The sequence below is a fragment of the Camelina sativa genome, chromosome 18 (genome assembly GCF_030686135.1).
Source record: "Camelina sativa cultivar CO46 ecotype springtype chromosome 18, ASM3068613v1".
NCBI classification, from domain to species: domain Eukaryota; kingdom Viridiplantae; phylum Streptophyta; class Magnoliopsida; order Brassicales; family Brassicaceae; genus Camelina; species Camelina sativa.
Window position 1 is genome coordinate 5398686 of NC_141897.1, and position 27759 is coordinate 5426444.

The following is a 27759-nucleotide window of genomic DNA, read 5'->3' on the forward strand; positions in this document are numbered from 1 at the left end:
CGCGGACAAATACTCAGGTGTGTTACTACTGCAGGGAGACAGGGCATATCAAGCCTCGTTATCCCAAGTTGCAGCAGATGGCAGTAGCAGCGGTGCAGGCTGGGGATCAGCCAGGAGTGCCACAGGGTGTGCAGCCGGTGGGTTGGATCGAGCTGACATCACGGGTGTACTCGACTGTCGAGACCGGTAGCACTAGCGCGGGAGCGATCACATGTATAACTTTTGAGATTCGAACTTGGTCAATTCATTAGTTTAGTTTATGCTTGTTGTTTTGCTTGTGATTGAATGTTAGGTTCTCAACACATGAGGTTTGTATAAGGACCTTGTTGGTGGGCGGGTTTATGTCCCACGTTTTGTTTGACTCTGGAGCAACTCATTGCTTCATTACGCCGGAGTGCGCGGAGAGCACTTGTATCAGCGGAGATCCCGGTGAGAGCACGGGTGTTGTCAGGGTTGCAGGAGGGAAGTTCCTAAGAGTCTTCGGTCGTGCGAGAGATGTGGAAATTCTGAATTGCAGGAGAGTCGAGACCGGCAGATTTGATCATCAGTCCAGTAGAGTTGTATGATGTGATTTTGGGTATGGATTGGTTGCATCGTCATAGGGTGCATTTGGACTGTTATAGGGGCAGAGTTGTCTTTGAGCGCCCAGAAGGGAATTTGGTTTTCGAGGGAGTGAGACCGACTTCGGGGAGTCTCGTGATCTCGTCTATGCAGGTCGGGAGGATGATCGAGAAGGGGCGTGAAGCCTATTTGGTTACAATCTCGATGCCGGAGTCTGTGGGGCAGTCTTCTGTCAGTGGTATTCGGGTGGTGGAAGAGTTTGAGGATGTGTTCCAGTCGTTGCAGGGGTTACCACTATCTCGGTCTGATCCCTTCACGATAGAGTTGGAACCGGGGACAACGCCGTTGTCTAAGGCGCCCTACAGGATGGCTCCAGCAGAGATGGCGGAGCTAAAGAAGCAATTGGAGGATTTATTGAGTAAAGGCTTTATCCGTCCTAGTTGTTCACCGTGGGGAGCACCGGTGTTGTTCGTTAAGAAGAAGGACAAGAGTTTTCGGTTGTGTATCGACTACCGGGGTTTGAAGTAGAAGGAGATTCATGTGCGTTTTAATTTCTGAGTATGTACCCCATTGACAACATATGTTATCCCCTGAAGCAACATATGTTACATGCATATTAGGAAAGGGTCTAACTAAACTTTTTTTTTGCGAGAAAGACTGTGGAACTGCTATGTTTTTAGCTTGTGTTAAGTTTCAAAAATAAAAATAAAGTGTGCTTTTTTAACACACACACACATATATATATATATATATATATATATTAAGAGTTCAGACGAAAGGAACCATGACACCAAAGCTAATTACGTTATGGCTATTGTCATCCTCTGTTTGCATCTAGAGTAGAGACGTCTCTCAACTACCAGTTGATTGATAACTTTTAACGTGGAACAGTTCTAGAAGAAAAATGAACCGTTAACCGTTTCAAAAAATAAAAGTAGACAAATAATAGGATTATGATAAAATCACCTAAACTGATTAAATTAAGCAAGTGTGGCTGATTGAACCAATAAACTCTCGTTGAAATTGTTTGCCCCGAATTGGTAAACTAAGTCTTTGAACCTTGCTTTCAGTTAAGGCTTGAGGGCTTTGTGCTTTTTAGTGCTGAGAAAGTTCTATATATCGTTATAGAAAATATATGACGACACTTTTTGTTTTTATCTTTATACTTATCATCATGCAATTAGACGAAGTCAGTGAGAGTTATGGTGTATGACTTAGATTTATGCAATAGCAAGAAAGATACCTAATTTTTTAAAAAGATCTTACCACGTAGTCTTGTGTGCTTGAGAATCCGGCGTCAAAAAGCTAGCTATCATCAACAATGGTCTGAGTGTGTGAGTTTGAACATCATCATATCATCCAAAAACCAAAACTTCTCTGACGCATCTAGAAAACATGAATTAAGATTGTTGATTATCCTCCAACCCAATGTTTCTCCATGAGCTAGAGAGACAACAAAACAATAAACATGAGAAAACAGGACGTGAATTTTAAAAGCCCATAAACTGAAGAGGAATCAAGAAGAAGAAAGGCAATATCTTTGTACATGTGGTCTTCCACTTCCAGCGTAGAAAAATTGTACGTAGAAGTTATAACTAAAAGTGAGATTAGTGAAGTCGTAACTTATCTGGTGGGATTTAAATTGAGAAACCATAAAGCCATAGGAGATGAGAGAAGCTTGAAACGGAGATCATGGCCATGTGGGAGACAATGGGTTTTGAGGCTAACGTTTCATATGCTTAGCGGATTTCTTTTTTTTGCAAGATGTCGCTTGTTAATTTGTAGCTGTTAATTGTTGCATTGAGAAAGAATTAGATGATGTGCCATGCTCTAAGATGAATTTGAAGTTTGCTGAGGTGGACACAAGGAAATGGCTCAAATTGTCCCTTTTATTAGTAGTAATGATATTATAAACTAGATTAGTTTTAAATGGTTGAAAATTTGAGGAACGTTCCTAAATCATGGTAAAAAATAGAACCCATGTAACCAAAATCTTTAAACATTAGTTTAGATACTTAATCACAACTAGAAAGTAGTCCTAGGATATGTACAAACCCCAAAACCACAAAGAAAAGAGACCAACAAATCTTCGCCGATGACCAAAAGTTCTCACTAAATGTTGACATCTTCAAAAACCGTAAGAGGCAGCTCTGGCGATACAGGCATTGTCGCCACACACTTGAACTGCGATGAACAAAATAGAAAGAGAAAGAAAACATGTAAATCAAAAGAACATTGGTTTTTCACATTCAACTCAAATCATCATATTATGCTGCTTGTACTTCTCTCTTATAGCTTGTAAAGCTCCACCTTTTCTACTCAGATACAAGTCATGTATCATTCTCACGCATTCTTTGAGATCACCAGCTTTGTATCTTGTGTATTCTTCTAACATTACATTCTGCTACATCCAAACACCAGCGCTTTAGTTTCTTATGTAAAACTAGTGTACATAGAATTAGAACGAGATCCGCTTTGCAAGAAATGCCTTACCCAGGGATGTTGCTTTGGACGGATGATGAACCTAGCGAGAAAAACAGCTGAAGCAGCCACAATAGATGGAAGAAACTTCAGAGAGTTATAGTCTAACATGCTTAACTCTGAAAGATAGCTACAAAGAAACTCCATCTGTAAAGGTGACATCTAAAAAAAAAAAAAAAAAAAAAAAGGAGTGAGTCTTAGCAATTTGATACTCTATACATTGCAAACGACACAATTTAAAAAGAGAGCTTACTTCGAAATCTTCTTGTGCAACCCTTGTGAACCGTCTGCACAAAACAAACATAACCAAAAACAAAAAACACAGTGAGATAATGAACACCAAAACCTGCCTTATGCAATAGATTCTAACCTCAGATACATGACCAATTAGACAATGAACTACACAAACAAACAAAAATAATCAGAACCCAACCTTAGAAATGTGTTGCTTGTTGGGTTTCCTAATTCAAACTCAAGAGCAAGAAGTATATCAGCTTCCATCTTAACAATCTCTTGTTTCGTGTAAGTATGGTCCGTGATGTAACAAAAGTCATTCACATTTGGAGGAGTAATCTCTTCATACTTTCTACAAAATCCAAAAACCCAAAACACAAATAAGCAAACCAACAAAAACAAAACAAAACAGACAAGAGAAAGAGTAATCTTACGAAGCAATAAGCATTGAAGCAACTCCCAATAGCTGAAGCCTTTGTCTATTAACAGTCTTGAGAGACAAGAATCTATCAATGTAAGAGACAGCGAGGTAAAGAGTTTCCGACAGAAGTTTGTATTCTTCAGCTACTTCAACTAACCAATCAACCAAAACTCCTCTCATACTCGAAGTTACATCTTTCTGAATCTTCTCAATGTAATCAATCAAAGGTCTTGACTTTGCTTTCCCCTGAATTGTGAATCAAAGCAAAACCTACTCAATGCTTTTTTTTTCTTTCTTCCAAAGTTGTAAAATTTAGAGATGAGTTTTGTTTATTTACCTCTAATTGACGAAGATACTCAAAGATTGAAGTAACATAAGGAGCACACATCTGAGGATCATCAGATCTCGTGTCAATGTCCGAGTTTGAGTTTGCGAGTGTCAGAATCGAAACTGGTTTCTTCTGTTTCGTTGTAATAACCTTAGCGGCTTTTCTACGAGGCTTCTTGATGTTGCATAAGTTGGGAAGCTCTCCGAGTACGACTCTCTTCTTCTTGTTGCTGATTTGTTCTCCGTCTATGGTCACCGCCGCCATGGCTGCTTTTCGTTTCGTCGCTGCTCTTGTCATTCTAACGCAGTTCTCCTTATCGTCGTCGGCCATGGATTCAGGTGAGAGATCAATGAGATTTGGTTGAGGATGAGAAGGAAGAAGAGAGATGGGTGAGAAAAAGGGAATAAGCGAAGAGACATTTTTTGGAATTTTTTTGGAATAAAGATTGAAATTTTTGGCGGTCTCTGTAATTATTTTCGAGTTTTTCGAAAATTTTAAGCTGAGTTTGTTTTTGGCGCGATGGTTTTGTTGTGTGTTTTTGAGCTTTAGAAAATTTCACCGGGAAAATGCTAATTTGGCCGTCACATGAAGAAGACCTAAATCGTAAACGAGGAAGATGATTTTTAAACGTTCGTCACTGTCTATGTAAAATCAAAAGATTAATGGGCTTTCTGAATCGGCCCGGTAGTGATTTTGTAAAAACTAAAAAGATATGGGAAAAATACCATAGATATCCCAAAGTTTCAAAAATGGGACAAAATAATCCCCAACTTTGGAGATGTCATTCTTTGACCTCTCCGTTTTAGGCACGCAGTTAAATCTCCGCTAGAAGCTAATAGACAGGGTTAATAAACCGTTAACGGCTACCGTTTAGCCAAAACGACGACGACTTATAAACGAGAAAATTCCCAAATTGAATCCAATTCTCGAATCGAAATCATAATCCCTAACCCTAAAAAAAAAAATCTCAATTCTCTCAAATTCTCTCCCAATTCTCTCGAGTTCTCTTCATGGTGAGGACCCGTGGAGGAAAGAACACTTTTGTTCCGCCGCGGCGGTCGTTGCGATTGACGATGAATACTCCAGAGAAAGACTCAATTCAAACAAGATCTGAAGCCGAGACGGTTGAGATTCCGTCTGATACTGTGGCGGATCGAATCGAAGAGATGAGTGAGAAGGATGGACCTGAGGCTGATCGAATCGAAGAGGAGAACGAGAAGGATGGTCCTGATTGTCCTGAGGCTGAGCGATTCATAGAGGAGAAGAATGAGAACGATGGACTTGAGGCGGAACGAATCGAAGTGCAGACTGAGAAGGATGGTCCTGAGATGGATCAAATCGAAGTGGAGACTACGAAGGATGGTCCGGCTGAGCGATTCGTAGAGGAGACAACCAAGGATTGAAACAGTAAGGCAGTTCCTAAACGTAAACGAAAAATGAAGATTGCTGAAGATATCGAAGATGATTGTGAGGCAGTGAGTGGAGATGATTGTGAGGTTGTTGGTGATGAAAACTGTGATGAGGTTAGGTATGCAGACGAAGGTAACCGTGAAGAAGATCTTGAAGATCAAAGATGGAGCATTGTAGCGGTTCCAGAACGATATTGCGAGCCAAATGTAGATACTGTAGAAGAAAGAGACGACGATAATATTGGTATAGAGACGACGGTAATATTTCCCAAAAAGATATACAGATGTCGTATTTACCTATTTGGTCTTTCAAACCAAAATTAATTGCTTTTGTTTTCTACGATAGTTGACGAATCTATACTATTAAATGGGAGCACACTTAGATATTAAAATAAAATAAAAAACATGACATATATCCATGCCAAATAGACCAACTTAGATACATAATTAAAAAAAAAACTTAAACTTCCCTAAAACAATGGCAACAATTAATAAAGAAATAAATGATTAACTCTTTTCATAATTGGTTATAACGAAGGATACTTAAGTTTTGGATCTAATTTTGGATATGGTTATAACCCATAAATAAATAATTTCTAATATATTGTTTTCCAAATAGTTTTCTAAATTAAATATTAAACATTTCTAGTTTTCTAAAAACAGTTAGTCGTGTGTTAAATTAGATTCAAATTAATCCAGTATTTAGGAAACTATATTAACTATAAATGATACATTATATTTTATAAAATTATATTCAGTATAAATAATAAATTCAAATATTTTAGGAAACTATATTAATGATTAAGTATAATAGATCTCAATCTTTAACAAATATTCTAATAACTAAAGTTAGAGATTGTTGCCAAAAAAAAAAAATAGTTAGAGAATTATACAATTTTTTTGTGAAACACGATTACAAATTAAAACATGACATTAAATCTCATTTAAAATGATAACTTATTAAATTGATGAGAGATGCTAATTAGTTGTAATTAATTAAATCTTTCTTAAAATATATAAATTTTTTTAATATATATATAGTTATACAAAAACGAAAACACTATAATTATATTAAAACATTTATCATCAATTTTGTTATCTTTCTAATATATAAAATGAAAAGATTAATGAGAATAAAAAATATGGAAAGCTGTTCCGAGACTTTCCTATATCTTTATCAATTTGAATTACCTAAAAACGGAGAAATCTGATAATATTAGCGTAATTTAATCATTAATTACAGAATTATGTATATCTAGAAATAATTCTTTTTGAATTTGGAAACAAACAATAAATAGATTTTGACAAACAATTAAGATATTGAATGGTGATATCAAATATTTTGTTAAGATATTTTTATGTGTATAAATGATTTTTTTGTAGGGTAACAAGCTCTCTTTATACTTTAATTTCTTTAGGGTAGGAAGAAAAATTAACTTCTTTTTCTTATTTTCAGTATTCTAACGTTATATATATATATATATATATGTATTTGTGATAAATACTTTTAAAAAACTTTCGATGTTGGTTTATGTTTGGTAAGTTTTTTGTTTGAAAGTTTCATACACAAATTAAATTTTGTATGATTCTTATATATCATTTAATCATATTGCACAAAGATCAATTTGATGTTTAACGAAATCAACACCAAACAATCAGAAAGTTTCATTTAAAATAATTAATTACAAAGTTATATTTTAATGTTATAAGTAGATTACTAGATGCAATTACAGATAATATTATTCTCTTCTGTTTTTTTTTAATATTTTATTTTTATACACTTGCAGGAAATTCAAGAGAATCAAAAGAATACAAATGTAATCGTAGCTACATCCGATACTATTTAAATATTATTTTTAATTAAATGTATAAGTAGATTTGAGGGGAAAAAACTGCATAAGTACTAAGTAGATCAAATAAAAATATTACTCATTTATTGGTGTAGTTAATCATATACGTTTTTATAGAGATATATGTAATTTTGCAACAGGTCAGAACATGTAAACAATATATACTGCTTGGTATTATTACATATTTAAAAATTGTCATTAATATAACCTACTTTGGGTTTCTTTGTGTTAGTCTGTCCAAACATTCATTTTGAATATGTAATTTTTATGAATGCAACCTTTACAACTTCGAAAAAGTTTTTTTTTTTATTATTTCTACATGGTCAAATTGAATTACATATACTGTTTTGACTCATCATTTTTTTTATTTTTCTTTTATTTTTACCAAACTGATAATAATATTGATTTTTAAATATTTTTAACTTCATTTTTTATTTTATCAATACTTATTATAATGGACTTCTACAATTATGGCTCCTAAGACTTTGGGTTGAATTAAATTAGACAAATTTATGTGTTCTGTCAAAATTTATATATTATAGGTCTTCTCACTATTTTTAATAAAATATAAAAAATTTTAATAAATTGAAAAAATTAAAAACCCTGCACAAAAGTGCGCTTTGATCCATAGACCATAGGTTTAGTTCACATAAATTAACCCCAAATATTTTTAGTTTTACTAATACATAATTAATTAAAAAATATAATGTATTGGAAAGATCAATTATGAGACGGGAACGGGTAATTTAAAAAAAAATAAAAAAATTACATAAACTATTTTTCATTGAAAAAAAAAGAAATAAATATATCAAGATGGGATTATAAAATTACGATAGTTAAATTAAATTGCATGTGAATTCAAAATTTATGGTGAAGTGGTTATTATTTCAAACGTTTAGAAATTTGATGAAGGTAAACCAATATAAGTTTATGTTATAAATGCTATACCAGATAATTATATCTACAAATAAAATGTTATATGGATGTGAATCTTTTACCTACTTCCTTATTTGTTGGACTAAAATATATAATCTCAAATTGATAAAATATTATTAAAACTATGGTTATAAGATAAAAAACCAGAACATACCGTATAAAGGATGGGACAGGTTCCCGAAACCAACATAAACATATATACTATCTTTCTCTTACTATTTTTTAATGTACTTAAATCTAATCATCTTCTTTTCTAAACCAAACTGAAAATAAATTGGTACAAAGTTGGATTATGAATGTTAATAACATTTTTAACATTCATAATTACAAATGTAACTCTGCATAATCCAAACCTAATTGCAAACTTAGTTCTTTTAAAATTAATCCCGCATGTATGTGCGAGTCCAATCCCTAGTCTTCTAATTATCGGCTGATTGTATAATATTTTTGAAATACATTTGAACGAGAAGTTTTTATTGTACTTAATATTATTGATTTAAAAACTAAACTAGAAAGATAAATAAAAGGTAAGTATGAGTTTATATATATGTAATCCTAACAACCTCTACAATTATCCATCAAAAAAAAACAACCTCTACAATTAATTTTTCTTCTATCCATTTTACCAAACACTTAAAAAAACTAAAATTTAATAGTATAGATATTTAAAAGATTTTATTAAGATTGAAAATTATGATTTTCTATCTTTTTCTTTAACATTTATATTTAGTTGTCTTGAATCATCATAATTTATAAACACATAAAATTAATAAGATTGTAGATTAATTTATGTATTTCTTGTGGTTTTAAGTTTTCAAAGCGAAAATGTATTATAAATAATAAAAATATGTGTTTAACATACCATATCAGTTAAAATTGTTAGACATTACCTTAGAATCGCATTATGAATAAGATCAAAATAAATTTAAATATGAAAGAATAAAAAAAAATAACTTAACAAACATCAGAACTTAAAAATTTATATCTAATTGAATTTTTGTTTTTAGTCTAACCATACCGGATATAAAATTTAAATTATAAACATTTTCCATCTTTTTATACCGGAGAATTTATGTAATAGTATGTAAATTACAAAAGGAAAAATCTTTAAAATATAAATCACGCCTAAAACGATAGCTTACAGTTTTTGTTTACAACAAACAAATCAATGAAACGCAACGGGATGCAAAAGAAAAGAAAAAAGAATGGAGTCTAGGGTTTTCTCCCGAGAGCTTAGTGGCGGCGAATCTGATTTTAGTCAGTAAAACCCTCGACCTCTTTCAGCAATTGAATCTTGTCAATTTTGCTGTCTCATTAGGCTAGTTTGGCCTCAGTTCTCTGGTTAGTTCTCGCAGTGAGTCGATTTAGGGATATTTCGGAGAGATAGATTTGTTCTTAAGAGAAGCTTTCTGTCCTAAGTGCTTTTAAGATGAATAGACTAAGGAAGAAGAAAGAACTATCTCTCATGGATGAGTTGAGAGAACGTAATCTATTAAGGGAAGGAGAAATGGTGGAAGTCCCGGATCTGGGGAACGAAGATTTGATTGAAGAAAACTCTCTGAGTGTTATAGTGCGTTGTCTTAACCCTTCGGTTCATAAGGTGGGAGGTCTAGTTAAAGCGCTGCCACCCATCTGGGGTATGGAAGATAGGGTTAAAGGAAGAGGAGTTGGAGATAATAGAGTTCAATTTATCTTCGAATCCGAAGGAGATTTACACCATGTATTGTTTCGAGGTCCATGGTTTGTGAATGGCTGGATAGTATCACTTGACCAGTGGAAACCTAATCCAGGGCCAGATTTTCTTAATAGGATCCTCTTCTGGGTTCGTATTAGAAATCTCCCTATCCACCTTCTGAAAAAACAAGCAGTGGAGAGCATTATCGAACCTCGGGGTCAGGTTGAAGCGGTGGAGCTACACGCAAAAAGTTCCTCCTCGCTAGAATATGTGCGGGCCAGAGCATGGTTGAAGGCAGAGGATCCGCTGGAATTTGTAAAGAATGTGAAATTCTCTTCGGGGGAGATTGTGAAGGTGGAGTTGGAATATGAAAAGCTTTTGAAGGTCTGTTTCTCATGTATGAGACTCACTCATGACCAGACAAATTGTCCCTTTGAAATCGCTAAATGTGCATCCCAGAAAAGGAGCACCAAAAAAGATTTAGGGAAGGACCCTGGAAGATCCAAAAGTAAAGGCAAGAGGGTTGTGGTAGAAAATCAGGAACAATCTAACGAGGCAAAAAGATCTTTTGGGTCTCAATCGGAACACTCTGAACCGTCGGCCAAAAACAAGAAAGACTTGCAAGAACGACTTCAGTGGCCGAGGAAAGACAATCAGACAACCTTCTCCCGTGTAGCTCAGGTTGGCGACCTAAGGAGATGGTGACTAGAGCTGAGGATCCAAGGTCAACAAAAGGGGATGACCCAAAAGGTTCAAAAAGCTCAGGAGAATCAGCATACACGCCTTCCCAGCCTTCAAAGAGAAGGCGATTAAGTAATAGTGGGGACAAAAATACAAAGAGGGCTCGCTTAGGTGACCTAGACATTCCTGATCAGTCTCCTTCTGTTTTTGAAAGGCTGGGGAATCAAGACGACTTACCCTTGCTCTCTCTGGATCATGGAAAGAAAGGAGGATCCCCTGCTGATAACCGGAAGAGCGCTTCGACAGTCTTTGAAAGATTGGGTTCCCAAACCTCAAGTTCTAGTCCAAGACACGGAGTGACTTTTACTCAATCGGAACACTCTGCTCCAGTAGCAGCTCATTCTGCTTTTATAGCAGCAAAGTCTCTCGACATCCCTGATTATGGGAAACGGAGAGCAAACAAGAAAGAAGGGTTGATGATTAATTCCAACCCTTCGAGATCAATATGAGGATATTGAGCTGGAACTGTCAGGGGGTGGGGAATACCCCTACAGTTCGACACCTAAGGGAGATACGAGGTCGGTATTTTCCCGAGGTAACATTCCTCTGTGAGACCAAGAAAAAGCGAGATTACTTGGAGAATGTAGTGAATCATTTAGGTTATTTTGATTTGCATACGGTAGAACCCGTTGGTAAGAGTGGAGGCCTTGCTTTGATGTGGAAAAATTCAGTGTCTGTGAAAATTATCCACTCTGATAAGAGAATGATTGATGTCTGGGTCTCTTGGCAAGGAAAAGAATTCTACCTAACTTGTGTGTATGAAGAACCAGTTCAAAGTGAGAGAGGGGAGCTTTGGGAGAGGCTCTCGAGGATTGGTATTAATAGACGAGGATGCTGGCTTTTAACAGGAGACTTTAATGAGCTGATAAATCCTTCGGAGAAGCTTGGAGGCCCAATGAGAAAGGACGCTTCCTGTAAGGAGTTCAGACAGATGCTCTCAGTTTGTGGATTATGGGAAATCAAACATATGGGCTACCAATACTCATGATTTGGCAATAGAAACAATGAATTGGTGCAATGCAGACTGGATCGAACAGTTGCAAACCAATTCTGGATGGAGCTTTTCCCTCAAGCACAGGCGGTATATCTGCAAAAAGTAAGTTCTGATCATAGTCCTTTGATCACCTGTTTTTTGGGTGAACAGTGGAAGAGTTGGGCAGGATTCAAATATGATCAAAGATGGTGTGCTAGATAGGGTTTTAAAGAGATGATTGCTGATTTCTGGAAAGGCGTGGGAAACTCAAATAATGACTCAATGATGACGAGAATTGCTCAATGTAGAAAAGTTATATCCAGATGGAAGAGAGACAATCACCCTAGCTCTGCAAGGAGGATTCAGGACTTACACTTCCATATTGATAGAGTTACCCGTCAAATCCCTTTCAGGAAAGAAGAGATTGCAAGACTAAAAAAGGAGTTGAATGAAGAGTATCGACATGAGGAGCAATAATGGGGATAGGAACACCAAATTCTTTCACGCTGCAACCAAAAATAGACGAGCACAAAACCGAATCCAATGTCTGGTGGATGACGAAGGAAAGGAATGGTTTGCAGACAGGGATTTAGGACGTCTTGCTGAAAAGTATTTTCAACTATTATTCGCCTCGGAGGATGTAGGGCACCAGATTGATGAGAGGGTGAATGCAGGAAATCAGATATCCCCAGAGCAGAATGAGCAGCTTCTAAAACCAGTCACAAGGGAAGAAGTCCGAAGAGCGGTCTTTAGCATTAATCCGAACAAAAGCACTGGGCCAGATGGTATGACAGGACACTTCTATCAGCAGCATTGGGATGTCTTAGGAGATCACTTGCTGGAGATGGTCCGAGAATTTTTCAGAACAAGGCAAATGGATAGAGAAATGAATAAAACTCACATCTGCCTGATCCCAAAGAAGCATAAGTCGATGAAATTGTCGGAATTCAGGCCAATCAGTTTAAGCAATGTGATCTATAAGATCATTGCAAAAGTGTTGGCGAATAGGCTTAAGAAAGTTTTGCCGGATGTTATCTCTGATACTCAAGCAGCGTTTATCCAAGGAAGACTGATTTCAGACAATATCTTGGTGGTACATGAACTCATTCATGCTCTCAATTCGAATAATAAATGCTCCTCAGAGTTCATTGCGATCAAGACAGATGTATCCAAGGCTTTTGATAGAATTGAATGGTCTTTCCTGGCGAACTCACTAAAGCTGTTGGGCTTCTCTGAACAATGGGTTAGTCTTCTATTGAGCTGTGTGACCACGGTAAACTACCAAGTTCTGCTCAATGGTACTCCCTATGGAGAGATTGTCCCGACAAGGGGATTGAGGCAAGGAGATCCTTTATCGCCGTACCTATTCGTTCTATGTACGGAGATGTTGGTCAGAATGTTACAGAAAGCTGAAGAAGAAGGATCAATAACAGGGCTTCCAGTTGCAAGAGGAGCTCCTCCTGTCTCTCACCTTCTCTTTGCTGATGACAGTATATTCTATTGTCGGGAGAAGGAGGAGGAGATTCAAAGTCTATTAAGCATTCTTGATGAGTACAGTCTAGCTTCTGGGCAGAGAATAAACTATCAAAAATCAAGCATTTATTTTGGGAAGAATATTCCTCAGGAGAGAAGATCTGCAATCAAAAGTAAAACTGGGATCACGGAAGAAGGAGGAGAAGGATTTTATCTAGGACTCCCGAAAGCTTTTGGTGGTTCTAAAGTCACCATCCTGAATTACTTAAAGGAGCGGCTTCAACAAAAAATCTCAGGTTGGCAAACAAACTTTCTTTCTCCTGGGGGAAAGGAAATCTTACTGAAAGCGGTGGCAATGGCGTTGCCAACATACACCATGGCATGCTTTAAGCTCCCAAAGAAGGTTTGTCAACAAATGGCATCAGTTATGGCTGAATTTTGGTGGAGAAATAATCAAGATTCCAGGGGTATGCATTGGAAAGCCTGGGACCAACTGAGTAAACCAAAGAAGGACGGAGGGTTGGGTTTTAAAGACATCGAAGCATTCAATATTGCTTTACTCGGAAAGCAGCTTTGGAGGATGTTAACTTGTCCAAACACGTTGATGGCCAGAATCTATAAAAGTAGATATTCCAATAAAACCAACCCTCTACAAGCAAAACTAGGTTCCAGACCATCTTTCGCGTGGAGAAGCATATTCCAGGCACAGGAGCTTTTAAACGAAGGGGAGAGAATGGTAATTGGTGATGGTGGTTCAACTAACATATGGCAAGATCATTGGGTTCAGCTGAAACCTGCCAGGAGCATCCAACGAACCAATCACATACCATCTACACTAAGAAGCTCGGTGTCTAGACTTACCAAAGTAAGCGAATTACTCCTTGACAATGGGAAAGAATGGCGGAGAGACCTTCTGGATATGATCTTTACTGATGACGATCGGAATTGGATTGAGGATTTACGTCCGATGGGAAGGAACAGACGGGACGGTTATACATGGGATTATGCACGGTCTGGTCACTACTCGGTGAAATCAGGGTATTGGGTCATCACTCAGGTTATTAATGCCAGAAAACGATTACAGGAGGTGGACCAACCCAGCTTAAATCCTCTCATCCAACAAGTGTGGAAAACTGAAACTAGCCCAAAGATCCAACATTTTCTTTGGAAGTGCATGACTAACAGTATCTCAGTGGCGAAGAACATGTATTATCGTCATTTATCCAAAGAAAATGCTTGTCCAAGGTGCCCAAACTTGGAAGAATCGATTAATCATTTGATGTTCTCTTGTACCTACGCCCGCCAAGTCTGGGCTTTGTCACCTATTCCGGCTCCCCCCGGAGGCAATTGGAGTGATTCATTCTATGCTAATATGTACCATGTTCTAAATCTCCAGACAATACTGCCTTAATATGAAGGTTTGAGCAAAGTGATACCCTGGATGCTGTGGCGAATCTGGAAGGCAAGGAATAATCTCATTTTTCAGGGAAAGGATTACACTGCTCAGGATACGGTCAGGAAAGCTCTGGAGGATATGGAAGAATGGACTCAACGAACAGAACAGGAAGGAAATGAAGGGGAGCGTACTGCAGAGAGAAACAGAGCCATTGATAAATGGGATCCCCCACAGTACGGTTGGGTTAAATGTAACACTGACGGATCTTGGATGGGGGAGACCAATCACAGCGGTACAGGATGGGTTCTTAGAGACCATAATGGTGAAGTTTTGTGGGTAGGAGCGCAGGCTATCCGGAAAGCACACTCTGTTTTGGAAGTAGAATTGGAGGCATTAAGGAGGGCGATTGCATCAATGGTACGTTTGAACTATACTCGTATTATCTTTGAATCGGATTCATTGGGGGCAGTCAAATTAGTGCATAGTGATGAATGCTGGCCAGCGCTTGCACCAATTCTTCAGGACATTCATGAGCAGCTCCTTACCATTTCTGATTTCAAGATCGTTTTTTCTCCTAGAGATTGTAATAAAGTGGTTGATAGAGTAGCAAGGGAATCTCTTTCTCTACAGAATTATGATCCTAAGTTATACTCATTAGCGCCATCCTGGATAACATATGATGTAATGGTGGATAAACCAAGTGTAATTTGACATTGGTGAATATAAGTTGATGTTGAGCCAAAAAAAAAAAAAAAAAAAAAAATCAATGAAACGCAACGCACCACCCAATCCATTAAACGACATCGTACCAGACCCCTCTTTATTAGTAAAGTAATCATCTATCAACTCACAAGGCCACACAAGAACAAACAAATCACACCCAGAAAAAATTCAAAAAACCCCTAAAAAAGCTTTTCAAATTCAAAAATGGCGGCCGAAGCCGACACCACCACCACATCCCCGCCGCAGATCCCAGAATCCGAAAACTCCACCACATTACCAACAACGGAGAAGAAAGAATCAAACAACGAGACGGAGAAGAATCCGAATCCGAATCCGGGAACCATCTCGCTCCGAATCTGGCCGCCGACTCAGAAAACTCGCGACGCCGTCGTCAAACGCCTGACCGAAACACTCTCAACCGAATCAATCCTATCCAAGAGATACGGAACTCTCGACTCCGAAGAAGCCTCCTCCGTGGCGAAATCAATCGAGGACGAGGCTCACGCCGTCGCTTCCGCCGCCGTGGTAGGTGATGACGATGGGATCGAGATCCTTAAGGTTTATTCTAAAGAGATTAGTAAACGTATGCTTGAATCGATGAAAGCTAAGAAGACCCCTGCACCAAAGGCCGGTGGTGGTGATGAAGAAGAAGAAGAAACTGAATTAGCCGCAGAGTTGGGTTCGGTGAAGCTTGATGAAGACAAGGCTTGAGTTTGGTGTTCTCTAACTATCTTTTTTATTCTGTTGCTTAGAGTTCGTATGAGATTACCTCAAGAGTTCTTGTAGTGATGACTTGTTGATTTCGCAATTTGGATGCTTTTGGTTTCTTAATCATGGTAATTAACGAGTTAAGTGAATGGTTTATGGTTGCTTTATCGTTTATTAACTAGTTCATGCATTCGTCGTTAATTAGATTTATATATGTGGCTTGCTTGAACTCGTTCATCTAAGCCCTTTATGACATCAAAATCATCAAATCATCTTATAGTTTTGAAGTTTGATAGTTTGAATTCGGTTGTTGTTTATGTGTGCATTGGGGGCAGTTCAATAGTTATTATGTTCTTGGAATTAGAGAAATCAGCCTTTTTGATTTGTCTGACTCTCATTGTCGTTTACTCTTTATTGGTTTTGGAGACTTGGAATTTGAAACCATATTAGTTTTTGAATTTGAAGGTTCGATTTAAACATGTGTTTTTATTAGTTTAGTGCAAAAACAATCTAGTCACAATAAAATGCTTCAGAAATACATAATTGGGGGAGGGTACATGATTACACTTAACCCTACTAGTAGTAGTAATACCTGGTAATCTTCTGTTTTTCTTCGATTATATGATAGTTTGCTATATGTATATGATTTTTTTTTTTTTAGGTCAAAAACTATATGTATATGATAGTCCTCGTTTATTATATGCTTCAGAGTCCGATATAAAAAGAAAACAATCTGGAGACGACTCGCACTAGAGAGAGCTAAGTTAATACTATATCAAATTCAAGTGGTCGTGACTCGTGATATCAACAATTGTGATGCTGTGACTGTATGATAGTGATGAGATTTGGTACTTTTTTCAATAGTATTTCTCAAATTTTATTGGTAAAATGAAAATGAAAATGAAAATGAAAAGAAACGAAGTCTCACAAAAAAAGCAATTTAAAAAAAAAACGAAATAAATTACTATTAACTAGCAACAAAGGGATAGTAACTTGACATTCACAACACGACCAATTGTATCAAACATTATATGGTTTGCTTTTACACTCCATGGATATATCTTTATTTTTTGACATAAATAGTCAATGAATATATAAGCTAGGAAGTAGGAACTCCTTGGAAAAAACCACTCTTCTTTTATCTTTTTTTGGCCGAAAAATAAAAAAACTGAGATAATCCAACAAACAAAAACACACACACACACGTCGTAAGATGTGGTAGTTGTGGATTAGTGACCAGTTCCTCTCCCGCTCGGTCCAGACGCTAAGATCCTCATTAAAGGACGTCGACTGTACGAGCTGTTCTTCACCTTCATGATGGTCACCGTCGATTGATCATGGCCGTTGATATCTCTAAACGACTCCGATCGTACGGCTCTGCAATCCACTCTCTCAAACATTAACGACGAACCCACCAATAAGAAGATCATACACCACAGCATGAACATATTCTTTTTCTCCATTTTTGAAACTTTTTTTCTTTTTTGGTTTTCTTTCTCTTTGGATCACAAAGAATGCTTCGTGATTTTTTTTGTGTAAATATGAGATTGTGTGTGCGTGCATAAACTTTAAATAAGGAGCATCAATTCTTGACCAAGTATCAACGACTATTTCATTAATTATCGCGTTTTTACATTTGGTCTCCTACTCTTCAGGTTTTTGATCGTTTACTATTTATATAAGCCAGACAAAACAAATTAATATGAATATGTATTCATATTACAAGTGAATATCTAATGAGTTTCTCCAACCACCTGCTTCTCCACAAGAGATGTTGTTGAACTCTGTCTCTATATATGACTTTCATAAAATGTTGAAAAAAGACATTTGTTTCCTAAGAAATAATAAGTAACACATGAAAAGAATAGTTAGCAAACACGTTGTAAAAGACGAAATATTATTGGTTAGTAGGAGACCAAATGGGTTTTCATATTGAGTGTGACCTGTCAATTTTTTCGTTGTAAAAGACGAAATATTATTGGTTAGTAGGAGACCAAATGGGTTTTCATATTGAGTGTGACCTGTCAATTTTTTACTTTTATATTTTCTTCGTAGTCGGTTTGGATTAACACGGTGTGAAGTCATAATATATAGAACCGATTCACGTTCGTTAGGTTCGCCAAAAAGGGAACAATATCAAAACGGTGAAATTTTAGCTGCTGACGAGTGACGACTGATGGACGTGTTCACCACTGCACGCTCTTAATTAAATATGTTTCAACTTTGCTTTTGTTTTGAAAACACAGCTAGCCTTTGATTGGTAATATCATGTTTAAAATAACAAATGTGCAAGAATGTTTTTTTTCTTGATTCTTCAAAAACATTTCGTATCATTTCAGAGCAAAAGTTTCTTACGGGGTGTATTCAATCTAATATTCCAAATAATTTGAGTTTTCAAGAGATTTTAAATAATTTTGAAGATTTTAAGGAAGTTGATATGAAAGTAAAATTCTTTCAAATCTCACCTAAAATCATTAGATTTGGATTTATGTATTTTTAACTTTAAAATTTTTCTCAAATCTTTCAGAATCACTAAAAATCAATATATAAAATCTAAATCTATAAACTTTTTTGAATAAATCATTACTTCAATAACAGTGGATTTCATTATACTTTTTAAAATTCATGATTGAATAACATATGATTTGTAAATTTTACACAAATCACTAAAAATGTCAAGTTAAATACATCCCGTTAATGTGGAGGTTATACTATTCTATCAACTTCATAAAATAAAGAATGATAGAGTAAAATGTTTCTCCAACAAAAATTAATGAGAAATTAAATAAGAACAAACATTAAATTTCGTTTTCTATTATTCAACAATTTTAAACTAATATTTGATATTATATTTTACTATATAAAGTTTGGTTTTGCAAAATTAGTAACTCACGTGATCGTGACATGTATTAATTATATTGATATGAGATAATAACAAATTTGTTTTAACAAAATTAAAATTTATAAAAGACAATTCTAGTATGTTTTTAAACAAAAATAATGTTTTAAATTTTAAAAAAGTGTAAGAAGATAATTCTAAGATGTATCTTTTCAGTAAAATTAGAAATTATAAAATTATATACTATTTCTATAGCTGTACATTACGCATATAAGCCAATAATTGCTAGCAGAATTATATACATAATTGGTAATATGACCAACTTGGTGGTTCATATGACCAGTTGAACCAGAAACTTCGTAAGTTCTGTTTATGTTGTCTCATATATCGTTTGCTCAGAGGAACAATCTCCCAGTGGGCTTGCAAGAACAGTTGGTAGCTCATTTGTCTTTAATGTACAGAACCAATTTAGAAGGTCTACAAGAAATTTTGAATGCCCTCTCCAGATCATGCAATAAGATTATAGTTAGTGAGCCGATACTCGCACATACAAGGCAAAAAATCCAAACATTTACATACACTGGGTGGAGCTAGGAACTTTGTGTTATGCGTGGGTTACAATCTACTTGAAAGAATAATTATATTCTTCTCATTTTTTTGTGGCTGAAACAAAAGCTTTCCCTTTATACACACACACACAAAAAACTAATTAAGACAACGCAAAAAAACTATTGAATCAAACACAAAGTTTAAACAAATAACTCTTGTTTATTGCTTTAGAAACTTCTTAAAACTAAAACACCTTAATCTCTCTAATCTCATAAGTTGTGCTACATATTAGCACCTCCTTATATATAGACTTTATTTCCAAAACATTTTTGGAAAACTAACTTTAGATATCTCCTAAAGAAAGTAAAACTAACAATTTGATATATATATTTAGATCCTCCTAAATATATCCTGCTTGGTCTCCAAGCTACTTCAAACTAACAACAACATTTTCCCCCTTAAGCTTGACACCATGCTCACTCACATCTTGAACTCCAATGAAGCCTCTCATTTCGCTGATCTTGATTCTACTAAGCGGTTTTGTCAAGATATCAGCCTTTTGCTCAACACCAGGAACATGTTCAACCTCTACCTTCTCATTCTCAACACATTCACGAATGAAGTGATACTTCCTATGAATATGCTTACTACGACCATGAAAAACAGGATTCTTGGTGATCGCAATAGCTGACCTGTTGTCTATACGAACTGTCACCTTCTTAAGATCTTCACCAGTTACTTCCGCGAGTAAATCCTGCAACCAAATAGCCTGCTTTGCTGCTTCAGTAGCCGCCATGAATTCAGCTTCACAAGAAGACAAAGCCACTGTCTCCTGCTTCTGAGAACACCAAGTAATAGGACAGCCATTCAAATAAAAGATATGTCCGCTAGTACTCTTGCCATCATCTTCATCGACATTGTAGCTACTGTCGCTATATCCGACTAAGCACGAGTTATCTCCTCGATTAAATGTGAGACCATACTCTGTAGTTCCTTGTAAGTACCTCAAAACATGTTTTAAAGCAGCCCCATGACTCTTCTTTGGAGAATGCATATAGCGACTTAAGATTCCAACAGCAAACGACAGATCAGGCCGGGTATGAATTAGATATCTAAGACAGCCGATGCTTCTTCTAAACTCTTGTTCATCAATAGATTGTTCCGCCATCAACTTAGAGAGTTTCGTACCCGAATCCATTGGAACTTGTACGGAATTACACTCTGTCATACCAGCTTCTTCAAGAATCCTAGCCGCATATCTCCCTTGTTTCAATGTAATTCCACTACTTTCTTGCAAAACCTCAATGCCAAGGTAATATGTCAGCTTTCCAAGGTCACTCATCTCAAATCTAGATGACATTCCATGTTTAAACTCACGAATTAAGCTCAAGCTGCTTCCAGTAACAAGAAGATCATCAACGTAAACCGCAACAATCAACAAATTCTCCTTTACTTGTTTTCGATACAAAGCAGGCTCCTTAGCACAACGAACAAACTCCAATTCCACAAGAATCTGATTGAGCTTATGATTCCAAGCTCGAGGAACCTGTCGCAGACCATAAAGAGCTTTATTCAACTTGAACACTAATCCTTCACTTCCTTTCCTTTTAAAGACTTCAGGTTGGGTAACAAAAACTTCCTCTCTAAGTTCTCCATGTAGAAAAGCAGTCTTTACATCTAGATGGTGCACTTCCCATCCTCTAGATGCAGCAAATGCGATGATGAAGCGAATTGTCTCAAGTCGTGCTACTAGAGCGAAAACCTCATCGAAGTCGATTCCATGTTTCTGTACGTATCCTTTGGCGACTAATCTTGCCTTGTACTTGTTGATGCTCCCATCTGAATTCCGTTTAATTTTGAACACCCATTTTAAACCAATTGGTTTCACACCAGCTGGTAACTCTACTAGGTTCCAAGTTTTGTTTTTCTCAATTGAACTCAACTCCTCATTGCAAGCCTCTCTCCATACATCTAGCTCTTTTGCTTCTTCATAGCTTCTTGGTTCATCATCTAAGGTTAACAAGAGTCGTACTGCTTCTTCTTCTGCAAACAGTACATAATCATTCAAATAGCTCGGTCTTACACTAGGTCGAGTTGATCTTCTTAAGATAGGTGGAGCTGCTTCCGGTTCTTGTTCTGAAGTCTCCACTATTACTTCGACTCTATCCTCAAGAGTTATTAGCTGGTACGCAATCTGCTTCAATTTCTCTTAAACCATTGTTACCAAAATCTCCAAACGTTACAGTGAAGGACCCAAAGACTTCTATTGTCTCATGTGTATCACTCCAGTTCCGCTTCTTAGCTTCATCAAAGGTTACATCTCAACTTACTGCAATCTTACGCGTTGAAGGATTGAACAAACGATACGTTTTGCTTCCTGGTTCAGTTCCAAGGTGCACCAATGCACGTGATCTATCATCTAACTTCCTTAGATGTTGTGAATCCACTCGTGCATAGCCAATACATCCGAACACACGCAAGTGCTCTAGGTTTGGCTTTCTTCCCTTAAACATCTCGTACGGTGTTTTGTCATACAAGGATCTCGTAGCTACTCTGTTAATTAGATAGGTAGAATGCTTCACTGCCTCTCCCCACAAGTAATTTGGAACCTCCATGTGTTTTAGAATGCTTCTTGTCATCTCGAGTAGGGTTCTATTTCTTCTTTCCACCACCCCATTCTGTTTTGGTGAATAAGGAGCAGTCAAATGTCGTTGAATTCCATGTTCTGCACAATAGTTCATAAATTCGAAAGACACAAATCCACCTCCCCTATCAGTCCTGAACACCTTGATCGTTGTTCCACTTTCTTGCTCAGCGAGAGCTTTGAACCTTTGGAAAGCATCAAAGGCGTCACTCTTGTCCTTTAAAAGTAGAGACCACATATAACGAAAGAGATCATCGATGAGCACAAAAATATACTTATTTTGTGCTGTTGTTGCAGGCGAGATAGGACCACATAGATCTCCATGGATCAGGTCAAGTGGTCGTTCAGCTCGGAACTGTGTTGCCTGTGGAAACGTCTTCCTAGTCTGCTTCCCAAGCAAGCATGATGAGCAAGTCTTCTTAGCAAAATTCGTATCTGGAATTCCGATGATGAGCTCCTTTCTAACCATTGATTCCATTGTCTTAACATTGATATGACCAAGTCTCTCGTGCCACCTTGTGGGAGGATCCTCTTCACTAACTTGCAGTAAGTTGCTCTCAGCTTCCATACGAACCTTGAACAACCTGTTTTACGATCTAATTGATTTTACCAGAAGTTTTCCATCACGATCATGTAGCGTCAAATAATTTTCCTTCATTCTAACTTCACACCCCGTTTATGTTGCTTGTCCAAGACTGAGAATATTGCTCTTGAGGTCTGGTATCCAATAAACTTGAGCCAAAATCTTCTGGTCACCCGACTTGGTGACAAAGAGAATTGATCCTCTCCCTTTAATGTCGACTCGCAAATCATCACCAAACCTGACCTTATCTGTAACAGTCTCATCGAGTTTGGTAAAGTAGCTCTGGTTCCTAGTCATATGGTTACTGGCTCCGTTGTCGAGGTACCACACATCATCTCCAGCGACTTTTGTTTCAAACTTCTTTGGATGAACCTTCTTTTCATTGAGGAAAACCACCTCATGCATCAGCAAATCCTTAGTGTCTTGGTTTTCTGAATCAGTTGTGTCTTGAATCTCCTGAAGCTTAAGCAACCTATACGGGCAGTTAAAGGCATAATGACCATGTTTGTCGCATCGATAACAGACAATCAAGGACTTGCCTCTGTTCTGATAGTTGCCACGACCTCGTCCTCTACTTCGACCTGTAAAACGTCCTCCTCTTGCACCTCTGCTTCGTCCTTGATCATAACCCTCCTGGTAATTACTCGCATACATAAGCTTGGTTTGATCATCCTCTTGATCTTCCTCATCTCGAATTCTTTCTTCATAAGTCTTAAGCCGACCAACTATATCCACAAAGCTTGTCTTGTTAAGGTCAAGGACTTATTCCAAAGCTGCAATGATGTGGATATACTTCTTCCTTGGCAAGCTATTCAGAAACTTTTTAACCAACTTAGGTTCTTCTATACTTACGCCTAAGGCTCCTGACTTTGACACAAGTTCAGACAATTTTCCCACAAAATCGTCGATTGTATCAGTAGTTTTCATCCTCATCCTCTCAAACTCCGACATCAGAGTTTGTAGCCTCGCCTCTTTCACCCTCTCAGCTCCAACGTAACGTGATTTGATTGCGTCCTAGACTTCTTTAGGTGTAGCTAGAGTACCGACTTGTAGGGTTAGTGTCTCCGGAATAGACTGGAACAAAAGAGCCTTAGCAAGATCCACCTTGTCTACATCAGCTTCCTCTGTTTCAACCGTTTCCCATACTTTGTCCACCCTTAACATCACGGTCATCTTCATCGCCCACACCGTATAATTAGTGGTGGTAAGCATCGGACATTGAAGGGTTGACGTGCTGGTCTCCTTAGGTGCGGATGTCACGGCAACGATATCTCCCATCTCTCTTGATAAAAGATGCCTTAGTTCAAAGACAAACGAATTGTGTTTTTTTTCAAAGATTCAATAAAGCTTTGATACCAAATATTGAATCAAACACAAAGTTTAAACAAATAACTCTTGTTTATTGCTTTAGAAACTTTTCAAAACTAAAACACCTTAATCTCTCTAATCTCATAAGTTGTGCTACATATTAGGACCTCCTTATATATAGACTTTATTTCCAAAACACTTTTGGAAAACTAATTTTAGATATCTCCTAAAGAAAGTAAAACTAACAATTTGATATATATATTTAGATCCTCCTAAATATATTCTGCTTGGTCTCCAAGCTACTTCAAGCTTACAACAACAAAAACACCATCGATCAAAAGCGGTAGTTGTTTATCAGTGACCAGGTCCTCTTCTGCTTGGCCCAGACGCTAACCGGTAAACAAAGCTCTTCACCAAGGGACGTTGACTTGCCCAGTTGTTATTCACTTCCATGGTCACCGGGGATTGCTCATGTCCTTTAATATTTCTCAACGACTTCGATGGTAAAGCTCTGCAGCAATCAACTCCTTCAAACATCAACGACGATCCCACTAATGCCAAAATCATACATAGCACAAACACATTCTTCTTCTCCATTTTTTGTATAATTTTGTTTAGTTCTTTCCCCTAGATTCTTTCTTTGGCTCTCTCTATTATATTTGTTATCTTTTTCTTTGAGAATAAGTAGTTTGGATTCGTGATCTTTTGTATATATATAAAATGCGATTGTTATGTGCGCGTTTATGCGAAGGACATTTATTTATTGACCAAGAATGTTTGACTATGTCATTTTGTGTATCGCGTTTTGACATATTTTATTGAAGTCTTTCCTGTTTTCAATCTTTTACTGTTTATATATAATTCAGAGATGAACAAAACAATTGACGTGTATTCATATTATAACGAGTTTATCTAACTACCAGCTTGGCCACAAAGATTTGTTTGTTGAACTCTATGACTTTCATAAGAAGTTGAAAAAAAATCACCGAAATATTGAGAAGCAACTGGTGAGAAGAAAAAAGTCTCAGAAAAGTAAAACTTAAAAATAAAAACATCAAAGGAATGGTTGACATTCACAACACGACTAGTTGTGTGACACAACTTGTGTCACCTTTGATTTTTTTGGTTTGATTTTTTTTTTTTTTGACATTCACAACAAGTCAAAGAATACGAAAGAAACAGTTTACTTGTATTCATCTTTATAAAAAGTTACTTTTAGTTAACGTGAGAGGCTTAACAAAGTACTTCAACGCAGTATTATATATATGTAGCACAGTGCTACTAGCACTAATAGAAGAGGGACGTGTAGACTAAACATTGTTGTTGATTTTTTTTTTTTTTTTTTTTTTTTTTTTTTTTTTTTTTTTTTTTCTGAATTTTAAGATTGTAGAGAAGTTTACTCCGTAAACACTTCGGTGTGTTTTTAGTTTTGACTAGAGTTGACCAGATCAACCGATAGAGTATAAAAAAAAAAATCGTTTAAGTCCGCTTGATAACAGAATGGATTAGTTTTTAATGTTTAAATTGATAATCCTTACAAATTTATAGCCGCCTATTATTTGTACAAGCGCACACCTATATCGGTTTTAAAAACATTTTGAACTAATCTATATTATTATTTTTGAAGTACATTTTATGTTATGAGTTTGAAGTTTTGGTTATTTAATTTACAATATTAACCTCTAACTATTTTCTTAAAATAACAATTCCTGAAAACTTTTTTAATGGAACTAATAAAATTGACATTATTTGATACATTTATTGCCATACAAAGCTTGACAAAATCTATACATGTCCATTGTTCCAAAAACAACTCTATGCATTCAATTTTTAATCTCATAAAAATTTCAAAATCTATTTTAATAGAACTGTAGAGACTATAGGATATCTTCAATTTAAATGACACAACCGAATCTATATATACATTTTTGAATTATATTTTGGGCTTTACTCTTAAAATTATCCATATTTGCTTAGTTAATCCTTACAATTTTATCAAAATAGCAATAACTAAATTATAAAATCGCGAAATTTTTTATTTCTAACATCTATATTATTATTTTTGAAGTACATTTTGTGTTATGCCCTTGAAATTTTGGTTATTTAATTTACAACATTAACCCCTAACTATTTTCCTAAAATAACAATTCCTGGAAACTCATTTAATGGAATTATATTAATCGAACAAATTTATTTATACTTATTGCCATAATAAGCTTGACACCATCTATACTTTCTGATGTTTCCAAACACAACTCTACGCATTAAATTTTTAATCCCATAAAAATCTCCAAACCTATTTAATAGATCTTTAGAGACTGTATGATCTCTTAAATTTAAATGACACAGCCGAGTTTGAGTAACAAATGATTACAATCGCAATAATTATTATAACGTTAATAAAGTTCATAAAAACGAGAACCCAACTTTTAGAAACTCAATAATCGGGTATATTTAACTTTAGCATCAAGAAAAACATTTAATATAGTATATACCGTGTTAAGAAACTGAATATTATTCTGCGATAATGTTATCAACTCAAATAGGAAAACACTAAAATCTCTCTTTTATTGCTACGGATCGTAAACTCCTTGCTCATCAAGCATTTTCCATGTATAAATATCAACTTCACAAACGAAACACAACACACAACCAAAACCACTAATATGACGGTTTTGAAACACGGGTTAAACCACTAATATGACGGTTTGTTGTTATATAGCGGGACATGTTATTAACATGACGATTTGAATTAACATTAGTATAAATATAAAATATTATTAATTCGGTTTTGAAACACGAGTTAAATCTTCATTTAATTATTTGGTCAATACCACTAATATAAAAATATTAGACATATTAAATCAGGGTAATTTAACTTTGTAAAACAATTAAATCATTGATAAAATTATGACTTAATCTGACAAGAGCTTATAAATTACATATTTATGTATTTATTTCCCCTATTGTTGTTCTAATAATTGACAATCCAAACAAAATTATTATTTAATTAAAAAAACAAACTAAATATATATAAAAAAGAAATAAAATGTTATTATTTTTTAAAAAATTGTCCCACGGTGTACGGCGGGTTAAAATCTAGTTAGTATCAAATTCTTATACACAACTAGGAAATGCATCTGTTTCCTTTAAAACTGAAATAGGAGATATCCAGTGCTTAAAGCACAAGTCAACATTAAAAAAAAAATTCTAATATAATAATAAAAATTATTGTTATATTTTTTTAAAAGTTATTTTGTTTGAGATAATATTTATTTTTAATTTTTCTGTAGATCTATTAGTCTTTTTGAATACTAATTGTTTTAGAATATTATAGTATTTTATTTTTGATGAATATTACAGTTTTAAATTGTTTGTTTGTTGTATTTGCATTATTATTTTGTGAAATATGAAGTAGTAATTTTAATATTATAATTGTGAACAAATAAAAAATTATCAATTTATCATCTATATAAATTTAGTTTTACCAACCGGCCAATGTGGAAATTAAAACACACATATTTTATAGATTGAGTAATATATCTTCGTTTTAAAAAAATTAAATCACAACATATTTAGAAAAAATTCTGCATTTTATTAATCATAAATATTATATGAAAATTCCAAAAATTTTGTAAATAAAAGAAAATAAAGATGATAGGAGAATCATAATTTGAAATCTTAACAAAATCTTCAAAATTTAGTTATTAAAAATAATTATATTTTGTTTTTAGATATAAAATCTTAGTTTTTGAAAGTCTGATTGGTTTATATTTTTTAAAAATATATTTGGTAATTTCCGTCCATAATTTATTAGAGAGAGAAAATATATTTTATTTTATTTATCTAGATTTTTTTTTATATTTGATCAGTCAGCAGTTTTTATTTTTTAATTAATTATCTTTATTTAATTAATTAATTAAGCTT

At 35.5% G+C, this 27759-nt stretch overlaps 4 protein-coding genes across 7 annotated transcripts; 1 reads left to right on the forward strand and 3 right to left on the reverse strand.

The window, feature by feature from the left end:
* Positions 1-2544: 2544 nt before the first annotated feature.
* LOC104760648 (putative cyclin-A3-1) lies at positions 2545-4526 on the reverse strand. 4 transcript variants are annotated; one of them, XM_087499566.1, is made up of 7 exons: positions 4035-4526; positions 3711-3943; positions 3476-3628; positions 3296-3329; positions 3055-3204; positions 2844-2965; positions 2545-2745 (listed from the first exon to the last, which is right to left on the reverse strand). In XM_087499566.1, the coding sequence occupies exons 1-7, from the start codon at positions 4353-4355 to the stop codon at positions 2577-2579; spliced, it is 1182 nt and encodes a 393-aa protein (XP_087355692.1). In that variant the 5' UTR covers positions 4356-4526; the 3' UTR covers positions 2545-2576. The 4 variants fall into 4 exon arrangements, with proteins under 4 accessions (XP_087355692.1, XP_087355689.1, XP_087355690.1 ...); XM_087499563.1 differs by having other exon boundaries at positions 2844-2962; positions 4035-4458; XM_087499564.1 differs by having other exon boundaries at positions 2872-2965; positions 4035-4458.
* Positions 4527-15258: 10732 nt separating this feature from the next.
* Positions 15259-16058, forward strand: LOC104760649 (WPP domain-containing protein 1). Its single transcript, XM_010483608.3, has one exon. It carries the CDS (start codon positions 15406-15408, stop codon positions 15910-15912), a length of 507 nt encoding a protein of 168 aa, XP_010481910.1. The 5' UTR covers positions 15259-15405; the 3' UTR covers positions 15913-16058.
* A 790-nt stretch (positions 16059-16848) lies between these two features.
* Positions 16849-17435, reverse strand: LOC109130595 (uncharacterized). The gene has a single exon (XM_019240301.2). The coding sequence runs from the start codon at positions 17370-17372 to the stop codon at positions 17139-17141; it is 234 nt and encodes a 77-aa protein (XP_019095846.1). The 5' UTR covers positions 17373-17435; the 3' UTR covers positions 16849-17138.
* A 6468-nt stretch (positions 17436-23903) lies between these two features.
* LOC109130592 (uncharacterized) lies at positions 23904-24494 on the reverse strand. Its single transcript, XM_019240294.2, has one exon. The coding sequence runs from the start codon at positions 24427-24429 to the stop codon at positions 24187-24189; it is 243 nt and encodes an 80-aa protein (XP_019095839.1). The 5' UTR covers positions 24430-24494; the 3' UTR covers positions 23904-24186.
* Between the last annotated feature and the right edge of the window lie 3265 nt (positions 24495-27759).

What these genes read in the sequence shown, in the direction of transcription:
- LOC104760648 (XM_087499566.1), bottom strand. Translation starts at nt 4,355, where the DNA reads ATGGCCGACGACGATAAGGAGAACTGCGTTAGAATGACAAGAGCAGCG. An exon ending in GCTTCAATGCTTATTGCTTC is followed by an intron (nt 3,629 to 3,710) that starts GTAAGATTACTC and finishes TGGATTTTGTAG; the next exon opens with AAAGTATGAAGAGATTACTC. An exon ending in TTGCACAAGAAGATTTCGAA is followed by an intron (nt 3,205 to 3,295) that starts GTAAGCTCTCTT and finishes TTTTTTTTTTAG; the next exon opens with ATGTCACCTTTACAGATGGA.
- LOC104760649 (XM_010483608.3), top strand. Translation starts at nt 15,406, where the DNA reads ATGGCGGCCGAAGCCGACACCACCACCACATCCCCGCCGCAGATCCCA.
- LOC109130595 (XM_019240301.2), bottom strand. Translation starts at nt 17,372, where the DNA reads ATGGAGAAAAAGAATATGTTCATGCTGTGGTGTATGATCTTCTTATTG.
- LOC109130592 (XM_019240294.2), bottom strand. Translation starts at nt 24,429, where the DNA reads ATGGAGAAGAAGAATGTGTTTGTGCTATGTATGATTTTGGCATTAGTG.